This window comes from Mercenaria mercenaria, chromosome 9 (assembly GCF_021730395.1).
Source record: "Mercenaria mercenaria strain notata chromosome 9, MADL_Memer_1, whole genome shotgun sequence".
NCBI lineage: Eukaryota > Metazoa > Mollusca > Bivalvia > Venerida > Veneridae > Mercenaria > Mercenaria mercenaria.
In genome coordinates, this window is record NC_069369.1 from 45,657,327 (window position 1) to 45,672,393 (window position 15,067).

General features: G+C 37.1%; 1 protein-coding gene across 1 annotated transcript in view; it reads left to right on the forward strand.

The window, feature by feature from the left end:
* The window catches only part of LOC123547014 (attractin-like protein 1), a 117,823-nt gene extending 107,422 nt beyond the window's left edge, over nt 1–10,401 (forward strand). Inside the window, exons 24-27 of the mRNA XM_045333749.2 lie at nt 6,381–6,459; nt 7,237–7,368; nt 7,878–8,031; nt 9,682–10,401. Of these exons, the coding sequence (XP_045189684.2) occupies nt 6,381–6,459; nt 7,237–7,368; nt 7,878–8,031; nt 9,682–9,773 (457 nt within the window). The 3' untranslated portion in view covers nt 9,774–10,401. The remainder of the gene's footprint in view (nt 1–6,380; nt 6,460–7,236; nt 7,369–7,877; nt 8,032–9,681) is intronic.
* The last annotated feature ends 4,666 nt before the right edge of the window (nt 10,402–15,067 follow it).

A 15,067-nucleotide genomic window follows, 5' to 3' on the forward strand; every position in this document is an offset into this window, starting at 1 on the left:
TTATGTTCATTTCTTTCATTATGTATATGTTATATGTTTAGCAGTTGAAAGTTAGGCCCACTGTAGAAAGCTTCACTGCATTGAAAGTTAAGCCCATTAGAGGAAACTTCACTGACAGATTTGAAAGTTAAGCCCACAGTAGGAAGCTTCACTACTAAGGTTGAAAGTTAAGCCCACTAGAAGAAGCTTCACTGCTAAGGTTGAAAGTTAAGCCCACTAGAAGAAGCTTCACTGCTAAATTTGAAAGTTAAGCCCACTAGAGGAAGCTTCACTGCTAAGGTTGAAAGTTAAGCCCACTAGAAGAAGCCTCACTGCTAAGGTTGCAAGTTAAGCCCACTAGAAGAAGCTTCACTGCTAAGGTTGAAAGTTAAGCCCACCAGAGGAAGCTTCACTGCTAAGGTTGCAAGTTAAGCTCACTAGAGGAAGCTTCACTGCTAAGGTTGAAAGTTAAGCTCACTAGAAGAAGCCTCACTACTAAGGTTGCAAGTTAAGCCCACTAGAAGAAGCTTCACTGCTAAGGTTGAAACTTAAGCTCACTAGAAGAAGCTTCACTGCTAAGGTTGCAAGTTAAGCCCACTAGAAGAAATTTCACTTAGGTTGAAAGTTAAGCCCACTAGTGGAATCTTCACTGCTAAGGTTGGAAGTCAAGCCCACTAGAGCAGCTTCACGGCCAAGGTTGAAAGTTAAGCCCACTAGAGGAAGCTTCACTGCTTAGGTTGGAAGTTAAGCCCACTAGAGAAAGCTTCATTGCAAGGGTTGATAGTGAAGCCAACTAGAGGAAGCTTCACTGCTAATGTTGAACGTTAAGACAACCAGAAGACACATCACTGCTAAGGTTGAAAGTTAAGCCCACTAGAGGAAGCTTCACTGCGAAAGTTGAAAGTTAAGCCCACTAGAGAAAGCATCACTGCCAAGGTTGAAAGTTAAGCCCACTACAGGAAACTTCACTGCCAAAGTTGAAAGTTAAGCCCACTAGAAGAAGCTTTACAGCTAAGGTTGAAAGTTAAGCCCACTAGTGGAATCTTCACTGCTAAGGTTGGAAGATAAGCCCACTAGAGCAGCTTCACTGCCAAGGTTAAAAGTTAAGCCCACTAGAGGAAGCTTCACTGCTAAGGTTGGAAGTTAAGCCAGCTAGAGAAAGCTTCATTGCAAGGGTTGATAGTGAAGCCAACTAGAGGAAGCTTCACGCTAAGGTTGAAAGTTAAGACCACCAGAAGACGCTTCACTGCTAAGGTTGAAAGTTAAGACCACTAGAGGAAGCTTCACTGCGAAAGTTGAAAGTTAAGCCCACTAGAGAAAGCATCACTGCCAAGGTTGAAAGTCAAGCCCACTACAGGAAACTTCACTGCCAAGGTTGAAAGTTAAGCCCGCTAGAGGATACCTCTAAAAGTGCCAAGGCTGGAAGTTGAGCACGCTTGAGGAAGCTTCACTGCCAAGGTTGAAAGTTAAGCCCACTAGAGGAAGTTTCACTGCCAAGGTTGAAAGTTAAATCCACTACAAGAAACTTCACTGCCAAGGTTGAAAGTTAAGCCTGCTAGAGGATGCCTTTTGGCCAAGGTTGAAAGTAAAGCCCACTAGAGAAACTTCACTGCCGAGGTTGAAAGTTAAGTCCACTAGAGAAAGCTTCACTACCAAGGTTGAAAGTTAAGTCCACTAGAGAAAGCTTCACTACCAAGGTTGAAAGTTAAGTCCACTAGAGAAAGCTTCACTGCCAAGGTTGAAAGCTAACCTCAAGATAGTAAGCTTTTACCATAAATATAAATAGGGTTGAAAGTTAAGCCCACTAGTTGAAGCTTCACTGCTAGGTTTGAAATATAAGCCTACTAGGGAAAGCTTCGTTGTAAGGGTAGATAGTGACGCCAACTAGAGGAAGCTTCACTGCGAAAGTTGAAAGTTAAGCCTACTAAAGAAAGCATCACTGCTAGGAATGAAAGTGAAAGTGCCAAGGTTGAAAGTTTAGTCCGCTAGAGGAAGATTCACTGCCAAGGTTGAAAGTTAAGCCCACTAGAGAAAGCTTCACTGCCAAGGTTGAAAGCTAACCTCAAGATAGTAAGCTTTTACCATAAATATAAATAGGGTTGAAAGTTAAGCCCACTAGTTGAAGCTTCACTGCTAGGTTTGAAATATAAGCCTGCTAGGGAAAGCTTCGTTGCAAGGGTAGATAGTGAAGCCAACTAGAGGAAGCTTCACTGCGAAAGTTGAAAGTTAAGCCTACTAGAGAAAGCATCACTGCTAGGAATGAAAGTGAAAGTGCCAGGGTTGAAAGTTTAGCCCGCTAGAGGAAGATTCACTGCCAAGGTTGAAAGTTAAGCCCACTATAAGAAGCTTCACTGTTAAGGTTGAAAGTTAAGCCCACTAAAGGAAGCCTCACTGCCAAGGTTGAAAGTTAAGCCCACTAGAGAAAGCTTCACTGCCAAGGTTGAAAGTTAAGCCCACTAGAGAAAGCTTCACTGCCAAGGTTGAAAGTTAAACCCACTAAAGGAAGCCTCACTGCCAAAGTTGAAAGTTAAGCCCATTAGAGGAAGTTTCACTGCCAAAGTTGAAGGTTAAGCCCACTAGAGGAAGCTTCACTGCAAAGGATGAAAGTTAAGCCCAATAGAGTATGCCTCTCGGCCAAGGTTGAAAGTTAAGCCCAATGGAGTATGCCTCTTGGCCAAGGTTAAAAGTTAAGCCCAGTAGAGATACTTTACTGCCAAGATTGAAAGTTAAGCTCACTAGAGAAAGCATCACTGCCAAGGTTGAAAGTTAAGCCCACTAGAAGAAGCTTCACTGTTAAGGTTAAAAGTTAAGCCTACTAGGTGAAGCTTCATTGCCAAGTTTTGAAAGTTAAACTCGCTAGAGGAATCTTCACTGCTAAGGTTGAAAGTAAAGCCCACTGGAGAAAGCTTCACTGCCAAGGTTGAAAGTTAAGACCACCAGAAGACGCTTCACTGCTAAGGTTGAAAGTTAAGCCCACTAGAAGAAGCTTCACTGCGAAAGTTTAAAGTTAAGCCCACTAGAGGAAGCCACACTGCTAAGGTTGCAAGTTAAGCCCACTAGAAGAAACTTCACTGCTAAGGTTGAAAGTTAAGCCAGGTAGAGAAAGCTTCATTGCAAGGGTTGATAGTGAAGCCAACTAGAGGAAGCTCCACTGCTAAGGTTGAAAGTTAAAGCCACTAGAAGACACTTCACTGCGAAAGTTGAAAGTTAAGCCCACTAGAGAAAGCATCACTGCTAGGGTTGAAAGTTAAGCCCACTAGTAGAAGCTTCACTGTTAAGGTTGAAAGTTAAGCCTACTAGGTGAAGCTTCATTGCCAAGTTTTGAAAGTTAAACTCGCTAGAGGAATCTTCACTGCTAAGGTTGAAAGTTAAGCCCACTAGAAGAAGCTTCACTGCTTGGGTTGAAAGTTAAGCTCGCTAGAGGAAGCTTCACTGCTTGGGTTGAAAGTTAAGCTCGCTAGAGGAAGCTCCACTGCTAAGGTTGAAAGTTAAGCCCAATAGAGATACTTTACTGCCAAGATTGAAAGTTAAGCCCTCTAGAGAAAGCATCACTGCTAGGGTTGAAAGTTAAGCCCACTAGAAGACACTTCACTGCGAAAGTTGAAAGTTAAGCCCAATAGAGACACTTCACTGGGAAAGTTGAAAGTTAAGCCCACTAGAGAAAGCATCACTGCTAGGGTTGAAAAGTAAGCCCACTAGAAGAAGCATCACTGCTAAAGTTGAAAGTTAAGCCCAATAGAGACACTTCACTGCGAAAGTTGAAAGTTAAGCCCACTAGAGAAAGCATCACTGCTAGGGTTGAAAGTTAAGCCCACTAGAAGAAGCTTCACTGTTAAGGTTGAAAGTTAAGCCCACTAGAAGAAGCTTCACTGCTTGGGTTGAAAGTTAAGCTCGCTAGAGGAAGCTTCACTGCTTGGGTTGAAAGTTAAGCTCGCTAGAGGAAGCTCCACTGCTAAGGTTGAAAGTTAAGCCCAATAGAGATACTTTACTGCCAAGATTGAAAGTTAAGCCCTCTAGAGAAAGCATCACTGCTAGGGTTGAAAGTTAAGCCCACTAGAAGACACTTCACTGCGAAAGTTGAAAGTTAAGCCCAATAGAGACACTTCACTGCGAAAGTTGAAAGTTAAGCCCACTAGAGAAAGCATCACTGCTAGGGTTGAAAGTTAAGCCCACTAGAAGAAGCATCACTGCTAAAGTTGAAAGTTAAGCCCAATAGAGACACTTCACTGCGAAAGTTGAAAGTTAAGCCCACTAGAGAAAGCATCACTGCTAGGGTTGAAAGTTAAGCCCACTAGAAGAAGCTTCACTGTTAAGGTTGAAAGTTAAGCCCACTAGAAGAAGCTTCACTGCTTGGGTTGAAAGTTAAGCTCGCTAGAGAAAGCTCACTGCTTGGTTGAAAGTTCAAGCTCACTAGAGAACTTCACTGCAGGGTTGTAATTAAGCGCCATATAGAAGCTCACTCAATGTGATAGTTAAGCTCCTATAGAAGCTCATATATAAATATATGTCCATAGGCAACACCAGGTGGTTTTTCAAGATAGACGCACTGGCAAAGGTTACCAATGTCTGTCTTGTGTCCTCTCATAACTTTCCCCATACTTCAAGAGGTAAATTATAGTGGTGATATTGCCTAAAATTTAGCAAAGGTTTGCTGTCCTGTGGCTTATCAATACTATGGTTGTAATAATGACCATGTAAGGTCAAGTTTAATGGTCACCAGTATCAGTCAAAAATATATGATCTGCTGGGCTAGACTGTTACTTAAACAAATACCGTATTACCTCATCTGGGACACATAAAATATTATTTTTCACTGCCAAGACTTACTTCCGAAAAAATAATTATTTGAAAGTGTTCACCAATTATGGACACATTCTCGGTCATGGTAATCCCACCAACCCGTGGTGAAGCGAAAATAACTTTTCAAACGATACTGGTAATTATCTGTGATAAAAAAGAAATGCCTTGTTTCATCATCATTACCCCTCAAAGAGCTATAAGTTGTCGGTATCATGTACATTAGAATTGGGATAAAGCGTAATAGTTTCCCATTTCATGCATACGTCATGTTTTCGCACCAGTTGTACATCACTGTTGATCGTACCTGCCTTTCTTTTAAAGAGCTGAGAAGTAGATAGTGTTGTGAAAATCAATGAAAAAAGCTTCTTTTTAACTTTTAAGGAATGTGCAATATCCGTATAAATGAAGGTAAAGGTCAAACTAATAGCGATTCTTACTCTGTGCCTATATCCTAAAGGATTTCAAACGGTTCAAGAAACAGTCTTATTATAAAGTGTCGTTCAAAAAGACAGGGTACATGCACAAGTTCTTTAAAATACTTAAAAAACCAACACTTGTTTTTTAACCGCGTCCGAATATTTTTACATCCGGGGATCTTACAGAAATCTGTTGCCAAAATCGTTTACTTGATATTTTAATTGCTGCGCTTTTCATATAATTTCATTTGTTTTTGCACTATCTATCAAAAGCTGAATTTTATGCTATAGTTTGCATCATTATTACTTTTAGAAAAACAAGTATTTGGATCGCGCTAGTTTGAAATTTTGCAAGTATTTTATGAAAATTCGACCGAATTTTTATATGAATTTGCTACATTCTGTTGAACCTTTTTAAATCGTTATAGAATTCAAAAATATTACTTCTCAATCTATGTTGAAAACTGAACGATAAATCAAAAATGGACTTGTGATGACGTCGCCTTTTTTGTATACGTGTCAATAAACAAAAGTAACGGCGTTGTAAGTTAGACATTACGATAGGTCGCACGTGCTCGTGGAATGGAAAATTACCGGCATGGCGTTTTGATAGCTGTACGATTCGCGGGTAAATTCCAGTCAGTGGAAAATAAAAATAACTAACTAATGGAAAACGGACATCCTGGCTGCAGTAAAAAAAAATATACAACACTTAACTGGTATGGTAAAAAAACACTTTACTGTCAAAAGAATATCAAGTAAAAACACGACACGAAAATGTTAAAAAAGTAGTCTTTGGTTCTTATAATTATTTGACATTTTGATCGATACAACACCATACAATGTATAATAACGGTATTTGACTTACATCTTGAATCAGTAACAACCATAGTCCCAACTCTTAGGGACGAAAAATATGCTGAGAAAATACATGTCCGAAAAATTAGGGACAAGAAAAATAATTATTTTTCCAGATTTTAAGGGTGTCCCAAGATTTAGGGTGTCCCAAGACTTAGGTAAAATACGGTATACCACTTTTATATATGTAGTATTTATATTTGTTGTGTACCACATTTATATATGTTGTATTTATGTTTGTTTTGTACCACATTTATATATGTAGTATTTATGTTTGTTTTGTACCACATTTATATATGTAGTATTTATGTTTGTTTTGTTTTTCAGCTGTTTCCTGACCTTACTTATTATAGCGGCAGTGTTGTATAAAGTCAAACACAAGTATGATAGTTACAGACGTAGACAGGTAATCGTACTTTAGACTGATATAGTATAACTGAAAGTAATTGTAACACTGATATAGACCAGATAAAGACCACTTCTAGAAAGATCTACGTATAAGACAATAATGTTTTCCTCCTGTTTGTCAATAATGTAAATGTACCTGTGTTTAGAGATGACCTGTCAACATTAACTACTATTTTCGTTCCTCAAGAGTGGTCTTTACAGACAAGTTTGATTGTAGTGGTAATAAATACTACTCCTTGTATTATGTTTTAGCCTTCCTGGACACGGGTATAACATATTTCTGTGCATTTGAAATGTGTGTTCCATGGATAGAAATTGATCTGGATAAGATGCGAAATATTCCACACACAAAATTGAATGGCAAGGGATGAAACTGGTGAAAGCAAAATAAACTTCTCAGATAAATTTAGTGCTGGCTGGATGTTGTACCTTTTAGAAGTTGCAGCTTTCCTAATCTTCTTGAAAATATTATCCAACTACCTTTTGTTGAGCCCACTTGCACTGCTGAGCTTGACACAGTTGTCATAATGACTTTTTGGCATATATGGCTCATGCATACACCAGATCTTGTCCAAAATGTAACTTTTGAAGCACAGAGCTATTTGATAGAAATGTTTGTTTCAGTGAGATAGCATATCACACACAAGTAAAGGTCAGAGTCACTGGTGTCAAAAACTGACATACAGATAAATACATTGTCAGCTACTAACTATAGGGACGAGGATTAGATTTGATAGATGTAATGCTAGAGTGTTTCTTTTATATCCTTATTTAGAGGATGATTGTTGAAATGGAAGAGATGGCAAGCAGGCCATTTGCTACAGCAGTTCTAGAAATAGAAAGACGTGCAGAAAATATTGGGGCAGAGAAAAAAGAGATGAATCCGGACCTGAGAAAGAGAAAACGAGTAAGTATACTAATAAACTGCAGTTAAACAGTTATTGCCTTATTGTAATGGATATAGTGTGAATTAAAACTTGAAATCATCAAAACAATACCATTTTAAAGAAAGACAACTTCAAAACATACTTTAACAATTTTACATTCAAAATGTAAAAGGTGTATCAATGATTAATTCCTCACTTTGTTTGATATATTCTCTACTTTGGGTACGCCAGTTTGTAGACATGTGTTTCTTAACTCATGTCATATTTCTGTTGTTTTAATATAATCAATAAGATACATTTAAGATGTGAGATCAAACTCTTTCAATAAAAATGGTGGATTGGTGGAAACTTGAAAAATCTAAAATTATATGGCACAAAAAAATCTGCAAGGGATCAGTCACATATTTGTGAAAGATTACCGCCACTTGTAGTCTAGCATAGTGTCCACACCTCAAGTTGTAAAACTCTTGATTAGTAAGCTAAGGCCGTCATGAACCTCTTGTTTGATTTCATTGCATTATATTTTCAGCCATCTCATAAACCAGGTCAAATAGCACTGGAACCGTTACACAACCAGAAAGCAGCAGTATTGTCATTATTTATACAGTTACCATGCGGGGACGAGGAGTGGTCGCCACCTGGTCACACAGGACTGGCAATTGGAAGTGCTTTAGTAGCATTTGGTATGCTCTTTTTCTGTCAGATTAATTAAATAATATCATACAATCTTGTATCCCTGTATATGTGCAGAACTTATTACGTAGATACCGATGTGTGGACTTAATACTTATCTGCTAACTATGTAGTTTACATTTCTGAAGCAATTTTTAGCTTGACTATACGAAGTATATCGAGAGCTATCCAACTCGACCCGGCATGGGCGTCCTTCCGCATCCACACCTTGGTAAAAGTTTTAATGCACTTTATCCCTGTAATTAGTTGACAGATTTGCTTCAGATGTTAAATAGTTATTCCTCATCATTACCCACATCATACGGCTTAAGGGTCATAACTTTCACACCAATATTTCAAGAATTATCCTCTTTTTCTTAGAATTTATTACAAAATGGATTTTCATTCAAACTTAAAAATATTGTTCCACATCATCACCCACATCATATGGCACAAGGACCGTCGAACTTTGTTCGCTTGAACTGGGATAATTCATACACCTCCCTTCACTCGAACTCATTGTTGCATCCCGGCAAATATTTATATAATGTATATTTTTCGCAGTCTCGAACTGCTGATAACTCAGTCCCGTCAAGTTCGAGCGAATTAAGTTTGACTGCAAATGGATTTGATTCAAACCTAAAGTAATTGTTCCAATAAATAAATAAAATGTCATCAGAAAGCTGACACTTTTCTTAATATTGTAGAGCCATAGTTATAATTATTGTTTATAATGATAGATTTCTACATACAGAAACATTCTTTTTGCACTCAGAGAATAACTCAAACGAGATTGTTGTTTAAACTCCAAAAATTCATTTAATCTTAAATCTGATGTGTGAAAAATACGATCTATTTAAGTTAAAATAACAATGAATTTTTTTTTTTTTTTAAAAAGGCCGACAACGAATTTACAGTAAGTATTCCGAACTTTTAGATAAAACTGCAGAAAAAAACTTTAGGTTTAACACACATTTAAATGGTGAAGAACAAAGCAATATCATAAACCAATATTTTCAGGCAACAGTTTACAGCTTCGACTTGCTAATTTCATCAAAATATGTCCTAATTTTATTGTTCTAAATACTCTGAATCAACAAGGCAAATATCATGTAAAAAAACTACATCTTTCTCTCTGGGTAAGACAGACCTAGATTTAGCCATTTTCACAGGGCGAAATGTAACATTAATATAAATATTTTCCATTTAAAAACATATGCAGGCAATAATTTCATGGCAGAACTTTTGTTTTCAACAAAAATTTCAACAAATGCTTCCCCAGACCTTCACTGAAAGGACGAGTTAAACTGTAAGGCGTAAGTGTGTGGGTAATAGCAGAATAACCTACGGCATACGCTTCAATTGGACGACAGGATAAACTAAGATAAATGCCGCATTCCATTCCCCGCATCAGTTGTTCCAGCTTCCACATTCAGTTTCCTGAAAAAGAATCTGCCTTAGCAAGATTGTCATGGGGAGACACACCGGTACTCTGTTTTTTTTTTTTTTCAAAAACGACCATTTAATTTATATTAACAGCTGTAAAAAGGATAGTTATATTTATATAAATCTCCTTTTATGGCTTGAAATAAGGGACTTATTGCTTAACAGTATTTCTTTCACTTATTCTTGTTGATTGAGCTTTTATTTATATTTTTCAGGACACCAAAGAAAACAGAGTGCAGAGTTTGTAAAAACAGAGAAAGCCAAACACAAGAAGCATGCATTTTCAGTACATGATACAAACGTCTAGCACTAAAATTAACTTTTACTTCATCATTCTACATAAACAGAAACTTATCTGATAATGGTCCCTTAGCTGTGTATCGTGTTTCCAGTGTATTATGGACTCTTATGTGATAATTAAAAAAAATTAGGGCCACACCTCTTGGTGGAACCGAATAGTAATCTCTCTTTGTCTGTCTGTCTGTCTGTGTTTGGATACTGTGTTCTAAACAATACAAAAAATACTTGAAAGTTGAAGTTGGCCAAGCAAAATTTCTTGGAATTATATTTGATAAAAGAAATTTTATATCACATGTAAAATATCATCAAGCCAAGTGCTTCAGTCTTTAAATTTGTTAAAGGTATTCATCATGATAACCATTGTTGTTTTTGCCCATCTTACTGCGTATTGGTGAAACTGTAAATTTCAATATTGTGTTTGTGAAAGTTTTGCAAAAGTAATGTAATAAGTTAATGTAACAGTTTTACTTTAGAATGTTCTAATTTATGTTTCTTAAGTACACAAATCATATTTGCGAAATTAAACTTTCACGTATTTAATTGTTAAGAATTATATATAAGGAAGATACAAAAAATATGAAATAGCTTAGCTGATGTCTCTGCTGGAATTTTGTGTCAAGAAAAATAAAATACCATTGTGTCTGTTTTTTTAGCTCCACTGTTCGGAGAATAGGGGTGCTATTCTACTCGCCCCGGCATCGGCATGTCACTTTCTTGGTTAAAGTTTTTCGGCAACTTTTGTTTTTCTGTCATATCTTTGTTACTATTGCTTATATCTTACTGTAATTTCACATAAACATTGTCCAGCAAACAAACAAAGTATGTGCAGGGGCTGGGCCCATTATACATAAGGTCAAGGTCACCAAGCTGTTAAACTTGGAATTGTTTTCATGTTAAATTTTTATGCCCCTGAAGGGAGGCATATTAGTTTTCAACTGTCCGTCCGTTAGTTCGTTAGTCACAACATTAACTTTTTGCATGAAGGCACTTTACTCACGAACTACTGCACTCAGGACCATCAAACTTCACATGCTGATAGTACTTATTCCGTACACCACCCTTAATGACTTTGGGGTCACCAGGTCAAAGGTCAAGGTCACAGGGGCTAACGTTGACTTTTTGCATGAAGGCACTTTACTCGCGAACCACTGCACCCAGGACCTTCAAACTTCACGCGCTGATAGTACTTATTGAGTACACCACCCCTACTAACTTTGGGGTCAAAGGTCAAGGTCACAGGGGCCAATGTTAACTTTTTGCATGAAGGCACTTTACTCGCAAATCACTGCACCCAGGACCTTCAAACTTCACATGGTGATAGTACTTATTGAGAACACCACCCCTACTGACTTTAGGGTCAAAGGTCAAGGTCACAGGGGCCAACGATAACTTTGCATGAGGGCACTTTACTCGCGAACCACTGCACCCATGACCTTCAAACTTCAGGTGCTGATAGTACTTACTGAGTACACCACTCCTACTGACTTTGGGGTCACCAGGCCAAAGGTCAAGGTCACAGGGGCCAACATTATCTTTTTGCATGAAGGCACTTTACTCACGAACCACTTCACCCAGGACCTTCAAACTTTTCATGCTGATAGTACTTTATGAGTACACCAACCCTACTGACTTTGGGTCACCAGGTCAAAGGTCAAGGTCACAGGGGCCAATGTTAACTTATTGCATGAAGGCACTTTACATGCAAACCACTACACCCAGGACCTTCAAACTTCACATGCTGATAGTACTTACTGAGTACACCACCCCTACTGACTTTGGGGTCACCAAGTCAAAGGTCAAGGTGCTGCGGGGGGCATTTGTCACCATTAGTGACAGCTCTTGTTCGTTTATAAACATATCTTTGGTACTTTAAAAGATAATGACTTGAAATTATTTCTTTATAATAATCATCTGCATGTTTGTTTACAATCCCCATAACTCTAATTGTATTTTTGACAGAATTATGCCCTTTTCATACGTTTTTTGGCAATCTTCGCTTTCTGGATATAACTTTAGTACAATATAATATTAATGACTTGAAACCTAAAATGTATCTTTATCATCATCATCTGCTATAGTAATAAATAAAGTAAATAGATAAAATAAAACAAAAATAAATAAAAAATAAATAGAAATATAATTTGAGTTTAGCAAAGTCTTTATACTTTATGTGCGTGTTACAAGTGACCTTTAACCCCTGTGAGTAGTAGGGTCTTTTATATCTTGGTGTATCTTCCTTTTAAAGTAGAAGTCTCTTATTGAGACATACCGTAAATTCATTTTACTGTCAAATCGCCGAATAGTGGAGCGCGCTGTCTTACGGACAGCTCTTGTTCTGAGTCTTTTAGGGGTGTCTTTAAAAACTTGTGGACTTTTCCAGTTAGACTGCTAACATTGTTATGAATCAAACCAGTTTTACAATACACAGATTATGGAAAATAATTTTTTTAAATAGTTAAAATCTTCACTCCTTGTGTAAAAAAAGATTATTACATTCTAACAAATATAAAATCATCTATCTGTAACAAGACCAATGTTGGCAAAAATAGCAAAATATTGGTTAGAATTGCACACATACAGTGAAATCATTAATTTTCGTGGGGGATCGTGGTCGAGTCAATCCACAAAATTTAATCCCAAGGAACAAGTAAAATATCCATTCATTTTATGTTCAAAAGTTTAAATCCATGAATTCATATCCCCACGAAATTGCCGTTTTGACCAAAACCACGAAATTTTATGCCCATGAAATTAATGATTTTACAGTAATTAATTTCAGCATTGATTGGTGGATTTTCTCTTTTATAACCTCAAATTAAGTAATTGTCAGATGAATGTTTCCATAGTTTGTAATATAAGCTTTTGACACTGTTGTTTTAAAGGGATTAAGGAAATAGTTAAACTGTGTAAGAAAGAAAAGGCGGTTATATGGCTGCCAGATATTCTTGCAAAAAATGATGGTTCTAAAATACTTATTTAAAAAGAAATTAAACAGTTAGACTAGTCTGAACCATGTTAAGACTTGATAATTTTATATAATTTCATTAGTTAACTAAGCAGCTGTATGACATTCCAGCATGTATCATCCTAATTCCATGTGCATGCTTTGGTGTTTTATATCTGGTAATTTTCTGGGTAAGATGTACACTATAACATAAATACTGCCGAATGCGAGGTCACATGCAAAATAAATAATTTTGCACATGACTGAGTAATTTTCAAATATTTATGCCCTTGGGCATATGGCGATTGAACTGTCCGTCTGTTTGTCCGTCAGTCCGAACAAACCAGATTGCTTATAGCCCACATTAAGTTCATGCTCGTGCTCAACAACCCTTGTGGAAAGACCTACAAACTGACCTATGTATAGATGACCTTGACCCTTATATTATTTCACCTTCCAACTTAAAACCTAATAAGCAATATTTTTGGTCCTAAAGTCCATATAAATGACACAATTTAGTTCATACTCATACATAACAAACTTTGTGGCAATGCCTACTAACTGACCTATATATAAATGACCTTGACCCTCATATGACCTTCACTGTCAAACTTAAAACCTTAATAAACAACTTTGTCCTACAGCCCTCATAAATGGCCCAATTTAGTTCATACATTCGGCAAACCATATAGACCTACAAACTGACCTATATACAGTCGAGACTGTTTTAAGAGACCGACTTTGGGATGCAGCGAAAAAGGTCACATATGACAGGGAGTCTCTTAAAACAGTCTCACTTAACAGGATGAGGCTGGTTTCATATATTTTTCCAATTAAAGTACATGAATATCGGATACTTATATATTGGCCTCTTTTAAGGTAGGAGTGGAAAATGATTAAATACTATTTCTTTAATTGCATATTGATAAAATATAAATTTCAAATAATTTGCATCATTCGTATGATGTTGATAAAACAAATTTAAGCTCATGATCTGGCAAGAAAATAAAGGGGAGCAGTAAAATATAAATGTTCCATTTGAACTATTTACACACTGAGGTTTATGATATTTATATTTGTGTGTACTAATTGTTCATTGACATTTATTCGATTATTGACTGCATCTTTAATCTGTGTTGACTTTGTCGTTTCCTGTTACCGCCATATTTTTGTTTCACCAGGAATAAAGTTAATTTATGCACCGACTCCGAATTCTTCAGCGACTTTATACGCTGGTTTTCCCTAATCGAGCAATTCAAGTGCCTTAACACTCTGTTCTAATGTCAAAACAGTTCTTTTTTGTTTTTATTCAGCCATTTATTGTAAACAAATAAGTTCTCGTCTCAAACAACTTCACGCGAGATAAAGAACGGTAACTCTATCGTGTAAAATCTTGCGAGGGAGCGTCTCAAAGTCGCTGAAAACGGTCTAAATATCGATTCGGGAGCCTGATTTCACAGTCGCTTGTCGCGTAAGGCAGGGGGTTGCTTAATTCAGACTCTTTTAATAGTAAATTGCGTCCGGAGCATAAAATAAGGTCGCATATGACAGGGAGTCGCTAAATTCAGGGGGTCGTTAAGGCAGTCTCGACTGTATATATAGATTACCTTGACCTTCATCCTTCTGTAAGAAGCAGATTGCCTAAAGTCCACTTTATTGAACTGATTTTGTTCATACTCGCACTCAACAATCCTTGTGGCAAGCCCTACAGACTGACCTCTCTCTCTCTCTCTCTATATATATATAAATGACCTTGACCCTCATGATCTTTACCTTCAAACTATAAACATTAATGAACAACATTTTTGGTCCAACAGCTCACATAAATGATACAATCTAGTTCATACTCAAACTCCACAAACCTTGTGACAAGACCTACAAACTGACCTATGTGTAGATTACCTTGACCTTCATATGATCTCCATCTTAAACTTGAAACCTCAAAAAAGCAACATTTTTGGTCATACTCTCGGGGGCATGATTTTGCATTTTAAAAATGCATCTTGTTTTGGGCATGTAATGCATTTATGCAAAGTAGATGGTTGGTTATAACCAAGTTTCAAAATATGATTGCACAGGTAACTGATGAGATACATGAAGTACAAAGGGTCTTGTTGGAAAAGTCCATAAGTATATAAAGTTTGGTAACATTCCAATTGCTAGAATTTTATTTATTTTTATTACGTTTGTTACCAACTTGACTTTTTGGTATTTTTAAGACTAAATTTTATCAGATTTTCAATGTTCATGCCAACAAATTGTAAAACTGTTAATTTTTAGCTCACCTGAGCATGTAGTGTTCATGGTGAGCTTTTAAGATCGCTGGATGTCTTTGGTCCATCATTTTTGCTTCAAAC